Below are 25,995 nucleotides of genomic sequence, written 5' to 3'. Positions count from 1 at the left end.
ATAGTTACAAACCTTATCCATTGTGGCCAATTAATTTGGTTTTTTTTTTCTATGAAATGTTGTAACCTTTCACGTTAAACAGAGGTAGATATATCATTACAAATTCTTTAAATGAATACAAAAAATCCTTCACAGCTTCAAAAGCTAAAAATATTGAGACCATAAAAAAATGTTCTGAAGAAAACTAAATTAATTATTAATACATTTATTTTTCTTTGATACTTCAAGTATATTCCTAATCTTAAAAAAAATAAAATAGATCGAAGGTTTTAATAAAACAAATGTTGTTTTCGACTTTTTTTTATTGGTAAAAATTTTAGATGTAAATATTTTTGTTACAAAATGTATATTAATAAAATGGTGTTTTAATTATATAGTTAATTAATTAAATTATCTAATTACAGTTTTAAGATTGTTCAATAACTATATTATACTATGCGTTTAAAGAAAATTTATTTTTATTTTTAGACTGTATTATCATAATTTAGGCTTATATATTAGAACTACGGGCTCAAACATTATCATTAATTTTTGAGTTTTAAAATACAAAGAATATAATGGAAAAAAATCAAGGAAGCTTGAAAAAAGAAAATTAAAAATCGAATAGACACATAATATGATCTACCCCTATATAATATTTTATTTATTAATTGAACACAGTCAAGTTAATTGCAATACAAATTATGAGTTTAACTAACTATTTATAAAAGAAATCACTGCCTTACGTACGTTTGGTCGAACCTGGATTTTTGCTTATTGTTTTTTTTTGAGTATATCTATTATATATAGTTTTTTTATTTAAGTTAACCTTGGAGCCCAAAAAAACATGTTTATGGAACACATGGATTTTTGGACAATACTTTGTACAATTCTATACATAAACGTGTTAATTATATGCTACATATCTATATATATTATAATAAAATAACAACAATAATAATTTATAATAGTAAAATAATTATTATTTTTATAATGGAAGAATTAAACGACCGTATTTCATTCGGTACTGGTAGTGAATATTTTATTCAAAGTTTTCGAAATGAGACGAAACATCGAAATGCTTTGCTAATTCTTTGACATATTTTTTTAAAGATATCTCTTCTAAAAAACTGGCCAATGGTAGAGGTGGTTGACATCGTGGTAGATATTGTTCACCCTAAATAACAATATTATTTATATTAAATGAATTCTTTACTTGTGATAATTTTCAAAGACAGTACTCTCTTTTTTTCTTAGGGGTGGAGAGTGTTGTATACGAATGACTAATTGATAACAACTTTTACACTAATATTTCAGAAGTTATTGCCATTTTTATAACTATGACAAAGGAAGAATGTGTTCGAGAAATGACTAGTGGTAAAAATAAGAACACCTGCGTCGTCTCACCTACAGCTATTTCCAATGATGGCTTGTTGAAACACGTTATTAAGGTGTTACAATACACGTTAATAACTTTCACTCTATATTTTAAAACGGTTAACTTCTGAAGTAGTTTCATAAAAGTTATTATCGACCAGTCATTTTCTTAATCATCTCGTTATCAATTAAATAAGTTAGTTAATTATGTATGTTACAATTTGAAAAAATAAAGTTGTGAGATATAAGGACGATAATTAAAAATACTTTACGACTTATAATAAAAAAAAAAAAAACCCAGCACAGTGGGGTGGCGGCAAAGTGGGGTCGTGGCATAGATGGGTCCAGTATAGATGATATCTGACAGTGATTAANAGTGGGGTCGTGGCATAGTTGGGTCCAGTATAGATGATATCTGACAGTGATTAAAATCACTATCATAAAAAACGCTTCGATGCAAATCTGTAGATAGTGTTTAATTAAAAAAAAAAAAATTTGTTAAAATAGCATATTTTTGAATACGGTAGCCATTTGCGCATAGAAGATAGATCGTCGGGACAAATTTTTTTTTTTTATTTTATAGTACATAAAATAAGCTTTAATTTGATGTATGTTTAAAGGACGCAGTATTTCCGGAACACTTTTAAAAATTAAGTTGAAAAAGTTCTATTTTTTATACAATATTTCAAGTTTTGAACGCCCCCTATATATAGGGAAATTGTCCAATTTTAATAAAAAGTATGTCAACTGAAATATGCACTTATAATGTATTTAGAAAAAAAATTTGTGCTGATACATACATTTTTCGAAAAGTTATAGCATTTTTAAGTTGAAAATTTAAAATCGAAAATTTTAACACAATAATAGCGTTTTTTTAACTACGGCAGCCGTTTACATGCAGAAGATAAAGTGTCGGGACAAATTTTTTTTTTTATTTTATAGTACATAAAATAAGCTTTAATTTGATATATGTTTGAAGGACGCAGTATTTCCGGAACATTTTCAAAAATGAAGTTGAAAAAGTTAATTTTTGTAATAAAGTTGCTATTTTAAATCCTCCCTAATGAGTAGGTTAAGTGATAAATTTTCAAAAAAATGATATCAAATGAAAGATAAATATTTAAGGTTTTAGTATAAAAAAAAATTATGTTGATTTTTGAAAAAGTTATGGAAGTTTTAAGAAAAAAGAGTGAAAAAATTTACAAAATTAGCGATTTTTAAATTTATTTTTTTTTTGCCTATTTCCCCCGTTTGGGGGGAACGAGGGAATTTTTTTCAATTTTTAAAGGTAATGTCGCCAACTAGATACGATTTGTGATCTTTTGACGTATTTTTGAAAGAAATCGGTCCAGTGAGAGCTGAGAAAAAGTGGCAACAGACATAAAAAAAAAAAAACACATCATAGTAAACTTAATACCTTCTCCGCTTCGCATCGAAGCTAAAAAATAAATAACTAAAAGAAACAAAATAAATAAATCACGCTGTAGAATATAAAACGAATTATTTGAATAAACTAATGGTATGGACATTAATATTAATATTGTCAACATTAATAAATAAACTTCTATAGTTATATTAATTATAGTTGATGATGAAATTTTAAAGTTTATACAATTGTGTGTTATTTTAAGAAACAATAAAATAGTAACTCACATTGAAAGCTCGATGGTGTCGTAATACGACATGACAAAAGACGTAACGTAACAACAGAAGCCTTAAAAAATCGTCTCCGAAGAACTGTATGTACGATACATCTTTAAAAATTATATAATAAAATTATATAAGTATTCTGTATGTTATAATTAATAGAATATGGCATAATTGTTAAATATACCCGGCTTCACTTTACTGGTGAACAAACGACTTGCCTCAGTGATAAACCTATCCACGTATGAATTAGCTCTTTCCCACAAATGCATTTTTACTGTCAAAATATTACAAATTAGACAAAACGCAGTAAGAGGACTATGTAAAAATAATGTGAATAGACTTCCATTATGTTGCAATTGTTCTGTAAAAAAAAAATCACAATTTTAAATACATAAATCCTATTGAAAAACGTGTAAAGCGAACCACATTTTTATAAAAATGTATTACATTTTATTATGTAAACCCACTTAACTATTATTTTTCTGATTATTGAACAAAATTTTACTCGTAAATTGAAATCATTACCAATGAGTAAAATGACCTAATGTTTTACATACTACTATTATATTAACATTATTACTTTATTATTACCGTGAAGCTTATCTGGTAGTTCTTGCGGAGACATCAACACGACAAATGGATGACCAAAATATCTTGGAATGTACTGAAAGGCAAAACTGTTATCTGAATCGATTATAACAAATAGAGGTTTTCTAGTGAACGGGTATAGATCGCCAGGATATAAACTAAGTATAAATACATATCATATTTTTAAGTAAAATAAAATGAAAATTTCAAGCCTTTAGCATTAATTTAATAATTTATACCAATGAATTTCTTTTACGTGCATTCCTTTTTTGTTCGTTAATTCCATTTCTCGCTTACTACTAGCCATAATACCACCGCAATCGTAACCCACTTTAAAATTAAATAGTTGAATTTAATTATCTTCATAACTAATAGAAAAAAATGTTATAGCCTAAGCTTACAGTCATTAACATGTTTTGAAGTTTGAAAGCATCCATCAGCTGATACGTACATAAGTAATACACCGTTAGCAGGAAGCTCTTTGAACCCTGCAGTAAAACAATAATTATTTTGTAAAAATATAATTATCATAGTAAATTATTTACAATGTGAATTTATTCAAATCAGACCTGTGGCTAAAAACATCATGATCTGAGTGATGGTTGGCTTATAAAGAATATATTTGTGTGGATTTTCTCTTCTCCCATTGTTAACATCATGACTTGCCATCATTGGATACGCTAAAGTTTTATTGCTTGTTATAGAGTAGCTTTTTTCCTGAATTCGCATATATCCATCATAAAACAAATATTACGTTATTATATAACGTTAAATGATAATACAATTACTTCATACAATCATATTGATTATTATAATCATATAGATATCATTTTAAACCCTTACAAAAAAAGACCATATATCAGGCACAAAAAGTCGAGAGTTGAGTTCAAAGAATTACATAGTAGTATAGAAAGAAAACATTGGTTCACCTTTAGAAAAATTAAATTATCATCCGCGAATCAAGGGTGCCAAAACTATTTTTTCTACGTAAAAGTCAAATTAATAGAAATAGATTCCCTTGAATATTACAAAGTTAAAAAAGCAGTTAAAGTTTTTTTTTGTTTTGAGATTTTGGCGATATTATACTAAAGTATAGTTTATAGGATTAATTGTAATTTTGCACTTATTATAAAATATAGATTTTTTTTAATGTATTAAAATAAATAAAAATAAGTTACCTTATCATTATTTTTGGAAACTACACAGTTCATTTTATAGGATATTCAAAATCAAACTTTTTAAGTAGAGTAACTTTTACCAAATTAAAAAAATTAAATTAAATGTTGAAGTATATGAATGCGGCATGAAATATAAAACAAATTAAACCTTTGTCAAAAACTTATTTTCAATTTTCTTTGGTCAATCAAATTTGGGAGGCCATGATTGATAATAAAATAATAATAAACATATTACTATGGGATAATCATAGAACCTGAAATTGATAAAAAATAATTTTTGTAATTTAATCCAGATCTTTAACAGTAATAATAATTTTTCTTTTATTGGGTATTTTGACTAGGGGGGCAACACAACCAAACCAAATTCAACCGACTTCATCGTCATTGCTTCGAACTAATAAAATACAGGTTCATAAATGTTAGTGAATGCAAGTTAATTATTTACGTTTACATTTAAAATAACTTCAGCGTCTGTTATTCATGAACAACTATACTATGATAGAATTTTGCATTCATCTCCAAAAAGTAATAAAAATATATTTGCAAATTACTATAAAAAATTATTGTTAACCTGAGATAATATTTATTTAAAACAATAAAAAATAACACTCACAAATGATGCTCTGGATGGAGGATCTGAAACATGATTTGTCTCATCTCGATTCTTTTCACGTTCCAACGTTTGCATCATTCGAAACATGTCAATAGTCATTTCGCTAAATTTCACCTAGATAAAACATATAAATAAGTTACTATATTTGATTATTTTAACTAGTGTGCATAAACCTGTTCGGAAGCATTTCCTATTAGTATGATTTCTTGTAATGAAAGATTCATCATAGTTGATTTTTCTACCGGAGGTGTAGACAATGGGGTCAATCTATAAATTATAATTACTTAATGTAAATACTACAAACTAATAAAATTTTCTAATATAAATAGTAATTTGAAATGTTGATTTTCGGTAGTTTTTATTAAAATACTATAATTGCTAACTTATCAAAAAAAGGTTTAAAAAATAAATAATTTCAAGGCAAAATATTAAATAAAATTAAACAAAAATTGAAATATTTCAATAAAAACATAAAAAAAGTAAAACAAAAAATATTTGTCTGTAAGAAAAGTTTATAAATTACTTATAGAAGACAAATTTTTGTTTTTAACTTGTAGTATATTATATAAACTTTTAATTAATATATTAAAGAACGCAGTATTGCCAAAACATTTTCAATAATTAAGTTTATAAGATAAGATAAGAGAATAATAACTCAGACATCGGTATCTAAAAACCAATTCGGATTTATACCTGGTAAGTCAACAATGGAGCCATTATTTTGTGCGAGGCAACTAATAGAAAAGTTTAGGGAACAAAAGAAAAAAATTTTTTATGGTATTTATATATTTGGAGAAAGCGTATGATAGAGTACCGATAGAGATTCTAAAGTGGGCATTAATAAGAAAAGGAGTCCCGAAGAGGTACATTAATATAATAGTGAATATGTATGATGGCACTTGTACTAGGGTAAAAAGTAAGGGAGGAGTAACAGAAGTTTTTGGGTAAGAGTAGGAGTGCACCAAGGTTCTGCTTTAAGCCCTTACTTATTTTCTATTGTGATGGATAAAATTACTAGAGAAATACAAGGAGAGGTGCCGTGGTGCATGTTGTTTGCTGACGATGTAGTGTTAATAGGAGAGATTAGGGCGGAAATTAATCAAAGGTTAGAGGTGTGGAAATCAACTCTTGAAGAAAAAACTTAAGAATAAATAGGAGTAAGACAGAGTATATAGAGTACGAGTTTGGCAAAGGAGAACACGAGGTAGGTGAAATGAGGAGATCAGTAACAATAGGTGAGGACGTGATTGGAAAGGTGGAAAGTTTTAAGTATTTAGGATCAGTTGTGCGGTGTTATTGACGAGGATGTAAGACACAGGATTAAGTGCGGGTGGTTGAAATGGAGAGAAGCATCTGGTGTCCTATGCGATAAAAGAATTCCAATGAGGCTGAAAGGTAAATTCTACAACACTGTGAGAACTGTGACTAGTGATACCAGCTATGATGTATGGTTCAGAGTGTTGGGCGGTTGATAAGAAAGTAGAGCAGAGATTAGAATGCTTAGATAGATGAGTGGATTGACTAGAGCAGATAAGATAAGAAATGAGCATATAAGACGGAGTATAGGTGTAGCGTCAATCGTGGATAAAATGAGAGAAAATAGACTTAGATGGTTTGGTCATATTATGAGAAACGAAGAATCGGAAGCCGTAAGAACAGTTGTAGAAATTAATGTTGAAGGAAGAAGAGGTAGAAGAAGCAAATAATTGTATTTGCTCATGCTTTTAGCTTATTGAACTCGCCAAGGAAAAAAAGTAGATACTGAATACACCATTTATTGCTACCCGTCAAAACACTAGTCTTTTTTTCGATTTTTTCCAGTATATAAAGATGTATCCAGAAAAGTTTTTCGAACATATTCGAATGGCTTTAAACTCATAAGATAAGTTATTAAATAAAATTCGACAATAAATAACAAAATAAATGATTATTTTCTGTGTAGTAATACCTGTTGAAGAACAAATTAGCCTTACCTTCAGGCTGTTACATATTATGAGGGAGTGGATTTTTATGTTCTTAATTTTTTAAAATATGATGCAAATATGCTCTAAAAACCCTAAATTATTCTCTCAATATTCTTTTAACATGTAAATGTGTGGATAATATGATTTTAATTATTTAAAGTAAATCATTGATTTGTAAACAAGTTACAATAAGAATTATGAATAAATTAAATGACTACATAAACACTTTAATGCCGTACACCATGTTTTTGGCAATAAAATTAAATTTGTAGTAACTTTTAACAAAGTAAATAATAAAATTAAAAAGCTGCAATATAAACCCAAGAAATCAAGTAACATAGTTAAAGATATACATAGAAAAATTATGTTTGAAAATTAAAAGGTAGTAAAGAGGTGGAAATGTATATGGAAGAATTATACGAGGGAATAAAGGAAATTAAATATGAAAAGGAATATATAGAAAATGAAATAGATGTAAATGAACATAGAAAAGGATTCGAAATACTGATAAGTGAATTCGAGAAGTCTCTAGGAGACATTTTATTTTACCAACATTTCTTAAATCACTTTTATTAGTATTTATAGAAGGCTATTTGTACATATTTTTTTTATTAGTGACTTGGCTAAAATAAACAAAATTTTTGATATTACCATTAAAGAGAAAACATGAAAACATTAAAAGTATTCACATTATAAAAAAGAATTATAATTTATTTTTAAAATAATTTTTGAGGGAAAATTAATCGTAAAATTCTGAATTGAATAATGGAAAAAAAAATATAGTTAATATATAAATATTTATATTAATAATATCAATATTAATACGTGACAAAGGATATAAGATATGTATAATTTGATCTATGCTTTCAAACCACAAACAATATATTGTGTAATAAACCACAATATAAATTATTAAAAATTAAAAATTTTAAAGGGTAATTAACATTGTTATTAATCATTTTCATACAAATTTATCCTTTCCCCAATATTTTTTATTTTTTACAATTTATAATTTTTATCCAATATCTATTTTTTACTATTTTCAGCTTCATTTTTATATCTTCTTTATTATAATTTTTGATTTATTACAAAATCTAATATTATAATTGAAAATTAAGCAAACAAACATTTACGCCAGTTGAAACGTAATTATAGTACTTCAGTTTTATTAATACGTTTTATTTCATTTGATTGTTTTAGTTAATTATTAACAAATTAAATAATTTTTTAAGTTAAAATTATACTCTTGTTTAAAAATAGACTAACTAATAGGAGACAAGTGATTTATCTATTTTATTTGCTACAAACTCAAATAACTAGTAGTACAGTAATCGTGACACTAATGTCTAATTTTGATATATTAATATTATTTTAAATATATCTTAAAAGAAAAATGTTTAAAAATTTAAAAATTTTTGTTAAACAAGTTATCTAATTATTAAAAGTATTACTCATAAACTTTTTTTTTATACCTGTGAGAAAGTGTGACGTTGCTTTGATCAGCATGTAATACGTTAACAATACTGTCAGCTTTTACAAATGTTTTGATTTCTTCCAAAACCAAAGACCATTCTAGTTGATCATCTGGTTCGTATGTACTTGTGTAATCAACTATTTGCTTATCAAGCTCCTAAAAAAAATGATCTATATTTTTATTATGCCAAAATTTGTATTTTGCAGTTCTAATGAAATTTTTTTATGTATACATTAAAAAAGTGAATATTTAATAATAAATATTTATTTTTACTTTAAAAATAATAACAATAATTATATATTTAATTAGTTTTTCACTGATATTTTAATATAACTACAAAAATAATAAATTCTCATTTATTGAAAAACATCAAAACAGGGATTTCAATTTTTATAATTTTTACAACATTTTTCAAAATTTGACGAAAATTATAAGAATAAGTTATGCTTAATATTGGGTAAAACACTCTTTAAAAATTAATGAAATTACAGTTACTCGTTATATTTATTAAAAAAGTTTAACTTCCCCTCCATTTTTTTAAAATGTGTTATCTTTTAGTTACATCTGATTAGTTTTAAGCTTGAGAAATCTACCAATCAAAACATTAAAGTTTCAAATTTAGTTAATTCTTGAATTGAAAACTAATGATTATTATAGTTAAAATTTGATGCTAAATTAAAAAAAAATTTTCCACTTTTTACTTAAGTAAATAAAGTGTAATTTGATGTAGTTTGGCGAAATTTCTAATGTTTTCTAAAGAAAAAATATTTTATATGATAAAATAAAAAATGAATTTCCTGTCCTGTTTAATTAAGGTAATCAAATAAATAGTTCAAAATTTTGCTTTGGTGACCATAATAAATATTTATAAATTGATTTACAACACGTACAAAATAAAAATGTACCCACTTCCCTATGGATTGTTAGTTGAGTATTCCAGTTGAAATATACGAATGTCCAAAATAATTTGTTATACTTTGACTTTTTCTTATCTAGCTCTAAACTAATTCTTCAAGAAAAAACAAAATTATAAAAGTTGTCATTTTGAAGCCCCTCTCTGTTGGTAAGTAAAAAATCTGGTTTTCACAATAAAATTACCATATGATAGATAAATATCTATGGTAACTATAAAAAAAACCCCAGCCCAGTAGGGTCGTGGCATAGTTGGGGCTAGTATAGATGATATCTGACAGTGATTAAAATCACTATCATAAGAATCGCTTCATTGCAAATTTGTAGATAGTGTTTAATTTTAAGAAATTAATGAATTATTCAAAAGAAAAATTCTAACTCAACAAGAATTAAGCAAAATTTGCAAAAAAATCATTGCCAAGGGCAATGATTTTTACTGAATAGGCAAGCGTTCGTCTCATTCGTTTTTTGATAAAATTGGAAATTTAAGCTAATTAAAAGGTTAAAATTAATTTTTCCGATTCAAAAGAAAAATAAAATTGAAATATGTTTAACTTTATATTCTATGTCAATTAGTTTTATGTAATATTTATAAAAATCAGTATACGCTATTATAAGGTATATTAAAATAAATAAAAATACAATACCAAGAATTTTAACACAAAAATAACACATTTTTGAATATGATAACCATGTTCCTTATCACGAATTTTTTTTTTCATAGTATAGTATATTGCAAAAGCTTTAATTTAAGATTAAATAAAAGTCAGATTTTCAAAAAATTCATATCAAATGAAAAAAAAATATTTAAGATTTCAATATAAAAAGAAATTAATTTAAACTGTTAATTTTTCAAAAAGTTTGGTAGTTTTAGTATTAAAATATTTCATGTTAAACAGTTAAAATTACATTTTTTTATAAATTAGATGGCAATTTTCCAATAGACGAAAAGGTGTCAAGAAAATATTTTTTTTAAACTTATAGTATTTATCATAAGCTTTAATTTGAAATATATTTAAAGCTTGGAGTATTCCCGGAACATCGTCAAAAGTTAAGTTGAAAAAGTTCTACTTTTTACTCGTATTTTTAGAAATTTAAACCCCCCATGTATAAAAGAAAGTGGTCAGATTTAAAGACAAAGCATGTCAGATGAAAGGTATATATATCATTTATTTACTAAATATATATTATATTTTTTATTGATTCATATATTTTTCAAAAAGTTATAGTAATTTAAAGTTGAAAAAATAAAATATGAAATAGTAAATTTTAACACAATTGCTACAATTTGTGATCTTTTGACGTATTGTTGAGAACAATACGGTACAGTGAGAGCTGAGAAAAAGTAGTGACAGACAAAAAAAAACATGTCATAGTAATACCTTCTGAGCTTCGCATTGAACTAAAAGTACAAAATAATGAGTATATGGTAGTATAACGAGGATCTGAACTAAAAAAAAAAAAATTATAATAATAAAAATTAAAAAAATTTATATCAGAATAAGTTGGAATAAAATACACTATTTATTGTTTTATTTAAAAAATAATATATAATACAGATTACCAGTTCCAGTTAAGGCAATAGCTATTTATACAATTTCATGATTATTTAATGATGGCAAAAAATTTTCAATACTATACCAAGTAAATGTCATGAAAAAACTAATTTTTGTATTTTTATATAATGACTTTTATATCTACATATAAACCATTATAAATTAAAGAAGAAATGGGAGTTTATCTGAAATATTTTTGTATAACAATCCAAGCAAATTAATAACAAAAGCAAGTTTTGTAAATCTTTACCTTCATAAATGAAGATAAAAGTGAACTCACCAAAAATATGTATTATGTTTAGCTAAATTTGCTTAATACTAAAATCAAGTCTTTACAAAATGTAGAGGAAAATTAATTAATTAATTTTAATAAAGCAAATAATTTATCAAAAACTTAATATTTGAGTGAAATATTAAAATATAAATATTGTAAAATTTAACAAATTTGCAAATTAAGCGTTTTTTATGATAGCGATGTTAATCACTGTCAGATATCATCTATACTTATGCCAATTATGCTACATTCCTTTAATGACGTTACCCCACTGTGATATTTTTTTTTGTTTGTTTGTACAGTACTAGAATCTTATTTTAACCCACACTCAACTATCATTTATACTTATAAATATAAACTATATAGGTTCACAATTTTAAGTGAACCATATTAATACAAAATTGTTATTCGAGATATGATTTTAGTGTTAATGATAAATATATCATTGCCCAAAGATATTTCTTATTTTTCAAATATTTTTTGCTTAAAGTAATAAATAATTATTATAACCTGTATATATTTTATTTTAAATTCTCAATTATAAAATAATAACAAAGCTTAACAAAAAAAAAAAAAACCTAATTTTTAATATCGATTACACAGATATAAAACGAATGAACTCATACAATACTTACAGCTAACAGTTCTCGAATAGCACCTACTCGTCTTAGCAACAAACACACAACAATGAACCTCGCATAGTACCTTAATTTTTTTACCATTAAATCAGATCTAAAAGATCAAAAATGTATTAGTAAAAAAATCACAAAGCAATAAGTTTGAAATTACCTATCTTCTTGAGATACTCGAGAATAATATTGTCTTCCTCTTATTGCTGAGTAAAATGAGTACGCTTCATTTAAGTTGTTCGTATCACTTGTTCTAAGGCTAAAAATAAAAAATGATTATAATTTTTTTTATCAATTCAACTGGATTAATTAAATTTGATTGATTAAAAAGGTGCCTAGTGAATTCTACAGATTTTATTGTTTAAACTTGTGTGACACAAAGCAAGTTGAACATGGTAGAATTGTAACATTGGGTATTACAATCAAAATGACTTTCTAAGTTTCGTGTAGTAGTTGAATAAACATTGACATTTACTCACAATTGATGCAGAGCAAAGGTGTACACACTTTACAAAAATACACCAATGGCTGGATAAAGTATGAAAAACATAAACAATGATGCTTCACGGGGCGTATATCAAAATATCTATGGCCATGCTGGCCATAGATATTTGTGCCTATGGCTGGACCACCATAACATACTCTAATAAAGTATCGAAATGGCGCGTACATTTTCATGGATTGAACCATCAAAACTGGAGACAATATAAAAATTTGAGGTTTACTGGGTACAAAACAACCCAGAATGAGTATTTTTTGATACACGTATTTTACAGGTACACCCAAAAGACCGATGAAGATATAAACCGCTGTCTATCATTGAAAGGCTTATCACCACTTCCGTGATAATATCGACACCAGTTTTTGTTTCTGCCGTCTAAAATGTAAGCAGTTACATTTGTAACCTTTTTGCGAGAAATAGGTCTTACAATGATATTTGTCATCCACAAAAGCTAATCATGTAGTTGGACTAGAGTGGATGATATTTGAGAGGGTACAATATTGAAGCAACAAATAATAGACTTAAAATAAACAATCATATAAAGCATCACCTAACATTTATAGAATAATACATAAATAGAAAATAATAATTATATAAACCTGAACAAAATACACAACAAATAAAGTATACATAACAAATAAGACTTTTTTTGACAATAACATATAATTATCACTCACTAGCCTGTCAAGTTAATCTCCCCAAAAGACTCCCTAAAAATTTTTATTTACCAGTTTAATCAAATTGGGAGACAACGCTAGTAGAAGTGTGATGCCGTCAATAATCTGCTAACGGTATACGATAAAAACTTGCAAATAACTAAATAAAAATTAAAAATATAGGTAAGAAAAGTATGACCAAATATAACTATAACAACGATATCATAACTTTGTGGCGAAAATTGAATTTGAACATGAATAAGATCTAAAGTTACTTAAGCCATGGGTAGTTTAACCAACTTGATCATAGGTCGGGTTAAGGTTTCTTGTGGCTGTTCTAAAATGCATCACCATCACCTTTAATCACTCCAATAGCCTATGCCATTGATCATTTTAAGAGAGGTGACTGAGAATCCATTATAAACCATATCATGTATTTCAATGTTCAGTGCGTCCCTCATCTATTGATTCCAGGTTTACATCATTTATAGTTACACGCTAGAAAGTCTGAGTGCATTGGTTTACTGATTTCCAACGATTCACCAAAGTATCATAGTACTATGTACACAACGTACATGTAATGGGTGCTTAGTAATGTCAGACCATTGGTAAATATCCAAGCGTTTAAGAATCCTACTCTTTAGGTTGGTGGATTTGGGAATCATAGGTCATGAATATAACATAGCTTTGATACAGCATACAATTTTTGTAAACTCTTTAAGTATCAAGTTCCGTTCTCCTATAATCTTTATCATCAAATTCTTCGTAGATGACACACCAGTCTCCCATAAACTACCGAAATGGTAAAACCGTAATGATTTAAGTGCCAGTAAAAAAACATCTAACTGAAATAATATTTAGACTAACTGTATCATGTACTAAAATTCCCGCTCTGTTACATCAAAGTTTGTATTAGAGTCTGTGTATATTTCTTTCAGTAATCTTCAGCGTTCAACAAATTGGCTAAAGGTTGCCAAAAAACCGTCAGTGCTTAAGTCCAACATTACCTTTAGATGAACAGCCTTCACTGCTAAGTAAAAAAAAACTATCACATACACTTTATAGGTTTGTAATTACTGTAATTGTTGTTTTTAACATGGGAATAAAACCAGCATAGTCTATGTTAACACACAAGATTAGCGCAAATCTACAATGAGTGGTAGTAGATTTACTCCAGTTAAATTCACATAACAAGTGAATTAGCCTGTCTTATGACGGATCAACTTATGAAGAGACCGAACTCAAAATTGTAGCTTAAATTAGAGAAGACAACATTCTTAGATTAGTTTGACCAGTGACTTGGTGCACATAACGAACAATGACCAGAGATAGGTGAGATGATTTCTTCTTATTTTTCCTCTTCTTTATTTCAAATACTCGGGGTTGATTACCCTTATCCTAAACGACAATCCCAACACGATCTCCTACATCATCTACGTACACATCAACCATCATCATATCGTAATCAATAACATCTCGCCATCTCTTTATTAATATTCATCTATCTCATCTTCCTTCAACATTTATTTTCCATAATTGTTCTTATAGCTTCCGATTCCTCGCTCTTCAAAACATGACCAAAACCAACTAAGTCTATTTTCTCTCATCTTATCCACGATTGACGCTACACCTACACTCCTTATATGTTCGTTCCTTATGCTATAATTTCTAATCACTTCACTCTTCCATATAAGAATTTTAATCTCTTCTCTATTCTCATGCTAATCGTCTAACACTCTGATCTATGTATCATAGCTGGTCTCACTACAATCGTATAAAAGTTACCTTTTAATCTCATTGGAATTCTTTTATTCTATAACACAAAAGACTCATTCTTTTCCTTTAAAAGCTTATCTCCACTACTCTAGCCTTTGATTAATTTCCTCCTTATTTTACTTATTAACACTATATTGTCAGCAAACAATATGCACCACAATACTTTTTTTTGTATTTCTTTAATAAGATGAAACGATTTCGCTAACAAAATAATGTTTCTGATCTCATTAAAGTTGAGTTTGACAAACGTTTACCTATACGAATCACACCGCGACTTTTTACAAAAAACCCTAAGATAGGTAATAAGTTTTATGGAGACTTGCGTCTTAATGGTTAGATCACACAGCAATGAATAAAACGAAAATGATTGTGTTACATGTACAATTATCATAGTGGTTTGATCTCGATCTTTACTGTTAAGAAAATTGGATGCTATTGCAACCCAACTATGGTTTATGACGGAATCGCTAGACTATACGATGGAAACGCGGGATAACGCATGTTTTTTCGATACACACAATCTAATGGAACTTGTTACCTACAGTGGATTAGCCGAAACACTTAGAAGACCGACAATTATACAAATCGTCGTCAAACAATGAACGACCTATCATCACTTCCATGGTGTGATCAATGCTGGTGTTTGTTTCTACCAGCAGACGTGAAAAGAGTACTTGTCTTAATAGAGATTCTAATATAAACACATATTATTAAAAACTTACTAATAGTGGTAGTATAATTGGCCTATTTTAGAAGCTATTTCTCCTATTTGCCATCGTTTCAAACCATATTTTGTGTCCAACACTTGTCTGTAAAAATTAAAACAAAATTTCATATAATTTTAAGTTCATAAAGTATTATTTATTATCATAAATTCTTTTTATTCACCGATTAAAGAATTGTTTTTTCTTTTATCTAATATTACTCTTTAGAGACTAAAAAGTTCGAAATCTATTTTTAATAAATAATACATTCTTTGATCATAATTATAAGTAAATAATTATACGTTCCGATAAATTGGACTTCGAAAATGTTACTATCATAAGCGCTAAATAGTAATTTTCATTCGAATAAAAACTACCGTATTCAGTCATAAAAATTTTCATTAAATAATATATTTATTGTTTCATTTAGTTGCTTTAACCCCCATAATACGATGAATGGTTAGTAATCATATAATTTATGATAACAGTTCGACAGTTAATTCGATGTTCAGGTTCGGTTTCAATTGTACAATAACTAAATACTATCAAAAAACATTCGATTATGTCAATTGTTTTAAAAACAACTGGATAACACTTTTAATTATTACTCTTAGAAGTTATTAAAGATTTGAAATTACATTTTCGCCATACTTATTAAAACTAGTTATTTCTTTTAAAATCACTAGTTCTTCAACAAAATCCATTTTATTAATCGGAATATTAATTAATCTCATAACAATACAATTAACAGCTGTCATTTTGTTTTTCCATCTGTGGTTTGAATTATTTCGAATATACTTGTGCGTATATGTGATATTTGCCAAAAATTGCAAATTTTTTTTTACTTCCTGTTCATACATGAACGTAATTGATGAGTAAAAATAATTTGAATATTTTATGAAAATCTCCGTATTAAAAAATATCTAAATTAAAATATGTTTCAATGTGTTGAAACTTTTGTTGATTGTCGTATTGTTTAAATGTATCATACATTAAACAAACAGGAAGAGTTATTGCAACAAGAATAAAAAAACACAAAAAAGATGTAGATTACTAAAGGGCAGAAAAACCCGCAGTAGATAAACACGCCAAAAACAGTGGACACGAGATTCAATTTAACAAAATCAAAATACTGAACAACGAAGCTCATTTTGGCAAACGGATGTACAATGAAGCAATTGAAATCGAAAAGTATTCAGAAAATTACAACAGAGAAGATGGGTGGACTATTAGCAAAACTTGGTTATTTATCAAACACCAAGCAAAAAGAAAAACAACACGCATCAAAGAAAATAACTTAATGTGTGAAAAAATTACAATTAACATAAATTTCCGGTGTAGAAAAGAAAGAGCTAAATGCCAAGAATGCCGTAAACAACAACAAAAACAAAAGCCGGAAGTAAAAAACAAACTGACCGTTGTCAACAACAATACGACAAAAACTACAGATAAACAATATAGACGTTATCAGTTATCAGTTATTATAAAAACATACCAAAAACAAGCTAAGCCGACAGTATAGTTACAACCACAAGCCTGTAACTATCGCTCTGAAGATGGACTCTGCAACGAGTCCGAAACTTCACCTCATAACTGAAAATGTGGATACATCCGTAAACATTTCATAAAATATATTTTCTAAGAGATTATAGATTTTGTCTAAATATTTAATTTAGGTGAGGTTAAATTCGCAACCTTTAACCTATAAACATAATTATTGTTTATTATAAATACTTTAGCTTAATTACTAGAGGTGCTAGATTTTAGAATCCCAGGTTCTAGTACTTATTTATTTATTTATTCTAGGTTTACTTATGAAATTTAGTGTCAATATTTTTTTTTTATCATTTTTTTTCTTATTTTGCAGTCAATTTACATTATACTTCTATTGTAGCAAATAAAATCGTTATTTCGAATATACTGAGACATTACAACAATATTTCATTGATTAACCACATTCGTTAGTTTTGACTATACAATCTGGTGGTAAGTAAGTCTTAATTTTATCATTTCTGGTTTTTGCCCTAGTAAGCCCTGGTTCTGTACAAATACATATATTAATATTTATATTATGAATTACGAAATATGAATAAATAGCTTGACATTAGAAAAGGCAAAGAATCATCAATAACTTGAGGTTTAAATAAGGTAAAAATAAGATTAGGCACATTATTTCGGACGTAGCGAGAATAAGTTATTTTTTGTTTTTGGAAATAGAACACCCCAGTTCAACACTTATTTGCGCCAATTTTTTCCAAAATAGCCGATAAAACTATTATAAATTCGCTCCACCCCATAAAGTTTACCTGAATATGGCCCTACCTCGAATTCCTTATTTGCAATGTGATTGTTCAATTACGACTTAAGGAATATTTTCTTAAGTATATATTTATTTGTCTGCTAAAAATGTTACTTCTTGGTTTTTTTAATGGACAGCGTGTGTAGTAAACTAAGTAAGTTCAAAATTATTAAATGATTTTACGAAAAAATAACTATTCAATCACTACATTTAAACCAATATTTTATAAAATATTAATCATTAAACGACAAAACTAGGGCAGCTGAGAGTGTCTCTATTTTTTGTAAGAAAAATTAAGTTATTTCATTTTTATAAATTTAACACTTGTAATGAAATTTCAATTAAATTAGTGTAAAAAAGAATAAATTGAAGATAAATTACCTACTCATAAGATGTATTATTACTGACTTAATTTTTTTTTTTTTTTTGCTCTATTACGTCTCAACATTGAGATCTTTTAAAACGACTCGGTTTGATTGGATTTTCTGGAATTATAGATAAAGAATAGATTCAGAAATTTGAAGTTTAGGATAGTTATAAAAGCGTATGTAAATTCAATGATAGTTTTCTTTACATTAGGTATTAGTACACTAATCAATAATTAATTTAATAAATATTGTAGAAAAGTAGGAATTGACGAAGAATTTTAAAATTAAATATTTATATATTATTTATGTTTTTTAAAATCCTATTGTTCTTTATCATGTATAAACTATAAAATTATTGTTTATTGTTCAATGATATTTTTAAATTACAACAATAACATTTACATGTATAATGTTACTCAAAAATATTTTGTGACTAAGTTTAAATAATTAGATCAATAAGTGTTATTTTTATACAATAATTAAATAAATAAAAAGGCAATTTAACATTCTAAAAGTTTGAAATTTGATATACAAGACTAAACAGCTATTTAGATATTATTAAAAATTACTATTTTATTTTTACCAACAAAATTGAAACGCAGAATAGTTGTAGAATCCCTCTATATACATCTTAAATACAAAACTATTAAATTTTATTTTTTAATAAATACAGTACCTGTGTTGTTGTTGAAACTTCCATAGTTTTGTATAAACGTCAAAAGTTTTACCAAAATATCCTTGCCAAATTTTTTGACCGCATTGAGGAAGATCTCTGAAAATTAAAATTAAAACTGTTTTAAAAATTTTTGTCGTTTCAGTTTAGTTTCTGAGTATAAACAAAAGTATTTCAGTTTATGAATATACAATGAAATCAAAGCATTGGCGTAATCATAAGAGATATAACACCAATATTTCCATGATAAAAATTATTATATAACGAAGATACAATATTTTTCGTTTGCAGAAGAAGTGAGAAATTTTCTATTGAAAACCCCCCAAGACAAACTCCTAATTACGCCATTAACCAAAGTTTTATTATTTCATCAACAAAATAAAAACATTCATACAAGTTATTAAAACACTTAAATATCAGCCTGTATTTTGCTAAAAGTGCATTATATTATCAGTAATTTTATTATATAGTTATTATGATAACTAGTCTTGATTATTTCGTTAAATAACAATTTACTTCAAAAATGATTACTGATAAACAGTAAAAATAGTATTTAGTTAATTTTCAATATTAATAGTTAAACATAATTATAGGTTCTTATTTAAATCTCAAATGTTACCCCTAAAATCTACCTTAAGAAATAATTTTTCTCATAATAAATTCGATTTGTATTATAGTCTATTTAAATAAATAAAACATTTTTTGGCCATTTTCATAAAAAATAAATCAAAGAATAAAAAGAAAACTATACTGTAATTATACAATAGTTTTTTTTATATTATTTTTAATGTCATCTCTTTTTAGTGCATCATAGATTTCTTGGTATTTTACTAATATATCATGATTATATAATACAAATTAAATTATATCAATGATATAAGTTATTAACAATTTAAATTAATGACTGCAGGTGAGGAATAAGTACTGCTATTTTTATCACTAGTCATTTCTCGGCGAGCCGCATTGATAGAAAAGTGAGAATAACTCCGGAAGTACTAATCCAAAAGTTGTTATCGACCAGTCATTTTCTTAATTAGATTATTTTCTATTTTATAAGCTAGTTAAATATGTATGTTGTCACTAAAATAAATAAATTTGACATCCTTATAAGTCATAAGGGATGATTCTAAAAGATGATTTATAGATGAAAAATCAAGAAATACACGTAACTTAAAGCAACCAATTTTTTTTTCAAATATTGTATTTATTTTGAGAGTAATCAAGTGGTTTGTGACAAATCGATCACTCTGTACATATATAAGGCAATTTTATAATCAGATTATCTATTTTCAATTAAAAATGCCATAGTAATTACAAAATAAATGCAAATCGTGTTTAATCTTAATATTTCTATTGCGCATCGATCGTGTAAGGTATACAGAAAGATGAAAACGGTGACTCACCGGAGTCCGTTGAATAGCTGTTTTGACTGCTCAAGAAGTTGACAAAACTCGACGACTATCTTCCGCTCGTGGTCATCCATGCTGGCCATGGTTGCGGCCACAACCATAATTGTCACGAACTACTGAAAAACCTCCAATGGTCAGGCGCCGTAATGTCACGCTGCGGCCACCTTTGCGTTGAGCTGTATTTATTGCCACCGCGAAATTTGTGTGACATGTGATCATTTAGACAGGCTGTCTATGGTCACTTGTTTCATGTCCAACACGAGATGTAATACCATACTTTAAAGCTAAAGCTATAAATGCTTCCATTTATTATCACTAGTACTATCCCGTCTGGTTAGACACAAGCGATGAGAATATGGAGTGAGTAAATAACGATGATGATTATCCACTACCGTCACTGCTAATTCATAAATGCGTTATAAGTTGAACGTTTCAAGTGTATTATTTTTTGATATAATTCTTCTTATTCACCAATTCATTACTTATTGAGTGATGAAAAATGTGGCGCCCACGCACGTGCACAGATCGATGTATAACGCGCAGAGTTATACAAATGTTGCGTCGAAAATCTTGGGGTGCGGTGGATGTCGTTGGTTGCGTTCAGTGAGGTGCGTAGGCGGAAGACAGCGCGTCTCGGCCAGTTGGTAGCACACACTGACAACATCACGAACAGAGGGGTGCGAAATTATTGATCTACCGCAGTACTATTACGGCCACGCCGCAACGTTATCACCGCTACCTCGTGACCCTGAACTTTTTTTTTAAGAAAATTAGTAAAACATTACATAGATAGCGCCAAATCGAACAACATGATAAAATAAATAACTGACAGATCTCACTAGCTGTCACTAAATTTAATTTCAAGCTTCGATTAAAAAAAAATGAAGTATTAATTTGACGAATGATGAAATTTTTTGCACGTAATGGGGACACAAATTTATAACTTTTTATCAACTTTACAGACCGGTGCTTTAACTATGACTCATTAAATTTCTTAAATATCATATGTTCTGTAATTTTCATCTGTAGTCTATATTTAAAAATGCTAATAACTTCCGAATGATTAGTCATTTACTTAGATAGATAATTTTCTTGATTATAAGTTCATGTATACTTCATAAAATTTATTTAACAGTTTTCTTTGTGAACTAATATTAAAATAATCAGCACAAGATGAGACTTCGGGGTAGTGAAACTAAAATAGATTAAAATCTGCCAGTCAATAACATCATTTTCATAAACAATTCTATACGACTGTAAATGCCTTTCTGATTAAACTTAATAGTGATCAGAGTCTTCAAAAAACATGTTTATGAAAAAACCTGTTTAAAACATAAGAAAATAGTTTATATAGCGCTGTACCATCTCCTCATATCGAACTCTACATTGCATCCGGCATAGCTAGCTATTTCTGTGGCCAGAAATGATATAGGTTTCGATTTAAAATATTAGATTACGTCATGAGTCCATATATAATTAAATTTTAAAAGGTGATAATTATGTACAACAATCTTTTGGTTTTTTTCTTTAAACGAGCAGTCAGGGCATAATTGCTGTCTTTTACATACTCTTTTAACATTCTTCCAGAAGGTGTTTTTTATGATACAAATCCCGGAACAAGATGAGTCCATATTATAATAACATTGAGAGAATAAATTATAAGAGTATTGTTTTTAATATTTAAAAGATTATTAAATGATTATATTGTACATAAAAGTTTTGTGAAATTAAAGAATAATTAAAGTAGAATGAATAAGAAAAAAAAATCATTTTTTTTTTTTATACAAAAAGTTTATTAGATATGGTATGAATACATAATTTGCATATAATAATATGAAAGATGTTGTAAAGTTTATAAAAATGAATAATATATTTTATGAATGTTTGTTATTTATTATAATAACGAGAATTATATATTTTCGCAGAATTACATCTTTTAATATTTAGAAAGATTGTTTTTCGAATTTCTCTGGTTTCACAGTCTGCGCATAATGAGGTTAATTCGCATACTTTTTGTTTTTCCCTTAAAATTATACTACGGAATATATAGTCTATGACAAGAAGGATCCATACTATAACAGCATTGGTTTTATTTGTTTTAATAATCATATTAAAAAAAAAAAAAATGTGAACTTTGAGAATTATGCCATGAAGATAATTATGTATTATGATGAATATTTAATGATAAATATTAATAATGATAAATCATAAGATAATGAGAGTTTATTCATAATTTCTTATAACATAAGGTTTTAGACGTCTTACATGCACTGTGTCTACGATCTTTTGATTATTTAGCATTAATTCAATGATATAATTAAATTCATTGATTTTCTTTATAATTTTAAAAAGACCGCGATATTTCGGTGCTAGTTTGGGTGACTTACCCACTTGAGCAAAAGGAAATTTGACCAAGACTAAATCTCCTGGATCCTTTTATTATTAATAGGGAAATAAGGTTCGAAACCATGCATTAAATAAAAAGGACTATAACCTGTACTTGTTTTAGGGGTTGAATTACAAGCTAATGTAATGTATTGTAAATAATAAGACCATCTAGATTGTTCATGATTTTCAATATAATTTCTTAATGATGCAAAAATCACCCCATTTATTTTTTCTACTAAACCTTGTGTTTGGAGGAAGTATGCTGTAGAAAAACCTTTTTTTATGCCCAAGTTTTCACAAACTCGATTAACTAGGTTATTTCTAAAATGTATGCCCCTGTCTGATGTAAATTGTTGAAAGCATCCCCATTGAGAAATTATTTGAATAATAAATTTTTCAGTTAATTCGGCTGTATCTGATTCAACAGCTTTAGTAAATACATATTTTGTGTTATGACAAGTAGCCACTAAAATATATTTCTTTTTATTATTAGACGGTAAAGGTCCAAGATAGTAAAAAACAAGCCTTGATAAGGGCTTGCTTGTGACTGGTATTGGTTATAAATAAGCAATAGGTTTACCACTTAATTTTTTATTTACTTGGCAATTGGGACATAACTTAATGAAATTAGTAACATCTTTAACAAGATTTTGACAATAAAATTTTGCTGTATTTTATGTATTGTTCGAGGGATTCCAGTGTGACCTCCTATAGGACTTTCATGATAAGATTTAAAAATATTAGATGTTCAATTTGAGGGGATTACTAAAATTGTTTCAATAATTATTGTGTGTGTAAATTTTTTGTAATATAATAAGTCATTTTTAATAATAAATTGCCTTGATTTTCTTTTGAATTTTTTTGGGATGTCTTTATTATGTAAAGCATAATATATTTTTAAGTACAATATTTTTACAAAATTCGTCATTAAGTTGTCATTCTTTAAGTTCAATTAAATTTAAATTTGGAGTATCTAATATTTTATTAATTGAAATATTATTAATTGAATATCTGGATAAAGCGTCTGATACTTTATTTTCTTCTCAACCTAATAACTCTAATGTAGTTGAAGAATAAGTTTTTTCATTAGATAATAATTTTCTACAGGCATAATTTACAGGAAATAAAACATTGTCATGTTCTTGTTCTAAACATGCACCTAAACCAGTAATAGAGGCATCTATTGTTAAAAATATTTTTTTATCATCATCAAAATGTTTAAGAACGGATGTATAGTTAAAATTTGTTTAAGTATCTTGAATGAATCATTGTGTTCAGAATTCCATACAATCTTTTTTGTGTCTTCTTTTATTAAATCAGTGAGGGGTTTGCTATTTGTGCAAAATCTTTTACATGTTTTCTATAATATGAGCACATTCCTATAAATGATCTCACATCTTTTTGAGTTTGGGGAACTTTAAACTCAGTGATTGCTTTAGTATTTTTATCTAATGCTTGTATACCCTTTTTATTGATCTTATGACCTAGTAGTTCTATTTCGTCATAAAAAAATGTACAATTACTTGTTGTTAAAGAAAAATTATAATGATTTATTATTTCAAAAGCTTGTTTTAAAATTTCTAAGTTTTTGTTAAAAGTTTTTCCAAAAGAAGTTAAGTCGTCAAGATAAATAATTAAAGATTTGTATAATAAAGGTGAAAAGATTTCATTTAATTTTCTTTGAAAAATAACACTACTATTTTTAAAACCTTGAGGTAATCTAGTAAAAGTGTAAAGACCAAGTGTAGTTGTAAAGGCCAGTTTATATTAATCTTTAAGTCTGACAGGTATTTGAAAAAATTCACTGTTAAAATCTAATAAATTCAAATATTTTGAATTTTCTAATGCTCTTAACAAGTATCTAGTTCTTGGTATCGGATATAAATCTGATTAAACTATTTCATTAAGCTCTTTGTATGACACTACTAATCTATAAGAATTTTTGTCTTTTTTACTAACCAAAAAAGCAGATGCTCCAAAATTAGATGTAACTGGCTTTATTATATCTGCCTCTAAAAGTTTATCTATATGTTTTTTTAATTTCTCTCTCTGTTCTGGTGAGATTCTATGAGAAGCATTGAATTTAGGATCAGTAAAATTTGGTTTCATTTTGATTTCACATGTAACTACATTCGCAGGTTTAATTAAATTATTATCATCGCAAAATAAATGTGTATACTGTGTAATCAAATCAGTAACCTGTTTGTGTTCAGAATTTGTTAAGTGAGGTGAAATATTGATTGTGTTGCCTTCCATATCTACAATGGTTGGCTTACTTTTATGTGTATGTGTTTAAAATTGTGTTATTAGTATTTTCATAATCTTTTGTTTTAATTGATAAACTATTTTCATTAATGATTAAATTATTAATGATAATATTATTGAATTCATTTTTGTTTATGTGTTTAAAAATAGATTCTTTTAAATTATTTATCGATTCAAATTCTGTAAAATTTATTGTTTTTAAAGGAATATCTCTTGATGGTTTATTTGATTGTGTACCTGGAATCCAGTGTGTGTTTTTATCTACATTGTATAAGACTATAGGTGGGGGATTACCTAAACCATAAATGATTCCAGTTTTATCTGTATCATTAAAAATATATGTGTCATAATTGTAATGATTCGCAATAGCTGCTAAATCATCATCACTAAACCAATAATTAGGTAGAATAGATAATTCTAAAAGCTCTAATATTTCAAAAACAGAAGTTTCTTTTTTATCTTCCCCATCATTAAGTGCGTTTATAATTGAAAAAAAACCGCAATTATTTTCACTATAAATGTTTTTTCCCTTTTTATAAGATTTAAAAATTTTTAAGTTATCATTATTCTGATTATAATTGTTGACTTTGTCTGACATATTTTTATTATAAAATTGTTTAATCGTGTTTATAACTGAATTATGTTCTTCAATTTTCCAATCATTAGTAATATATTAATTATTTTGATGACATACTAAAATATTAATACTAGTGTTTATAAAAGTCGAAAATTTGTTTAATTATGGTCCATTCTTTTTTATC

At 27.0% G+C, this 25,995-nt stretch overlaps 1 protein-coding gene across 1 annotated transcript; it reads right to left on the bottom strand.

Annotated features, from left to right (window-relative positions):
- Window positions 1-615: 615 nt before the first annotated feature.
- Window positions 616-21,240, bottom strand: LOC126903894 (protein SCAI). The gene is made up of 15 exons (XM_050682460.1): window positions 20,576-21,240; window positions 19,176-19,271; window positions 15,851-15,937; window positions 12,355-12,453; window positions 12,201-12,297; window positions 8,822-8,979; window positions 5,559-5,652; window positions 5,386-5,499; window positions 4,164-4,311; window positions 3,996-4,082; window positions 3,834-3,924; window positions 3,598-3,752; window positions 3,191-3,367; window positions 3,010-3,110; window positions 616-1,156 (listed from the first exon to the last, which is right to left on the bottom strand). Exons 1-15 carry the CDS (start codon window positions 20,680-20,682, stop codon window positions 1,022-1,024), a joined length of 1,746 nt encoding a protein of 581 aa, XP_050538417.1. The 5' UTR covers window positions 20,683-21,240; the 3' UTR covers window positions 616-1,021.
- Between the last annotated feature and the right edge of the window lie 4,755 nt (window positions 21,241-25,995).

This window comes from Daktulosphaira vitifoliae, unplaced genomic scaffold, assembly GCF_025091365.1.
Source record: "Daktulosphaira vitifoliae isolate Bord-2020 unplaced genomic scaffold, ASM2509136v1 Scaffold_4, whole genome shotgun sequence".
NCBI classification, from domain to species: Eukaryota; Metazoa; Arthropoda; class Insecta; order Hemiptera; family Phylloxeridae; genus Daktulosphaira; species Daktulosphaira vitifoliae.
This window is presented reverse-complemented; position numbering and strand designations above follow the sequence as displayed.

Coding starts and splice junctions, on each gene's coding strand:
- LOC126903894 (XM_050682460.1), bottom strand. CDS start 20,682: ATGGTTGTGGCCGCAACCATGGCCAGCATGGATGACCACGAGCGGAAG. Junction 3,368..3,597: donor ACTACCAGATAAGCTTCACG/GTAATAATAAAG, acceptor TTTTTTTTACAG/AACAATTGCAACATAATGGA. Junction 1,157..3,009: donor GACACCATCGAGCTTTCAAT/GTGAGTTACTAT, acceptor ATTGTTATTTAG/GGTGAACAATATCTACCACG.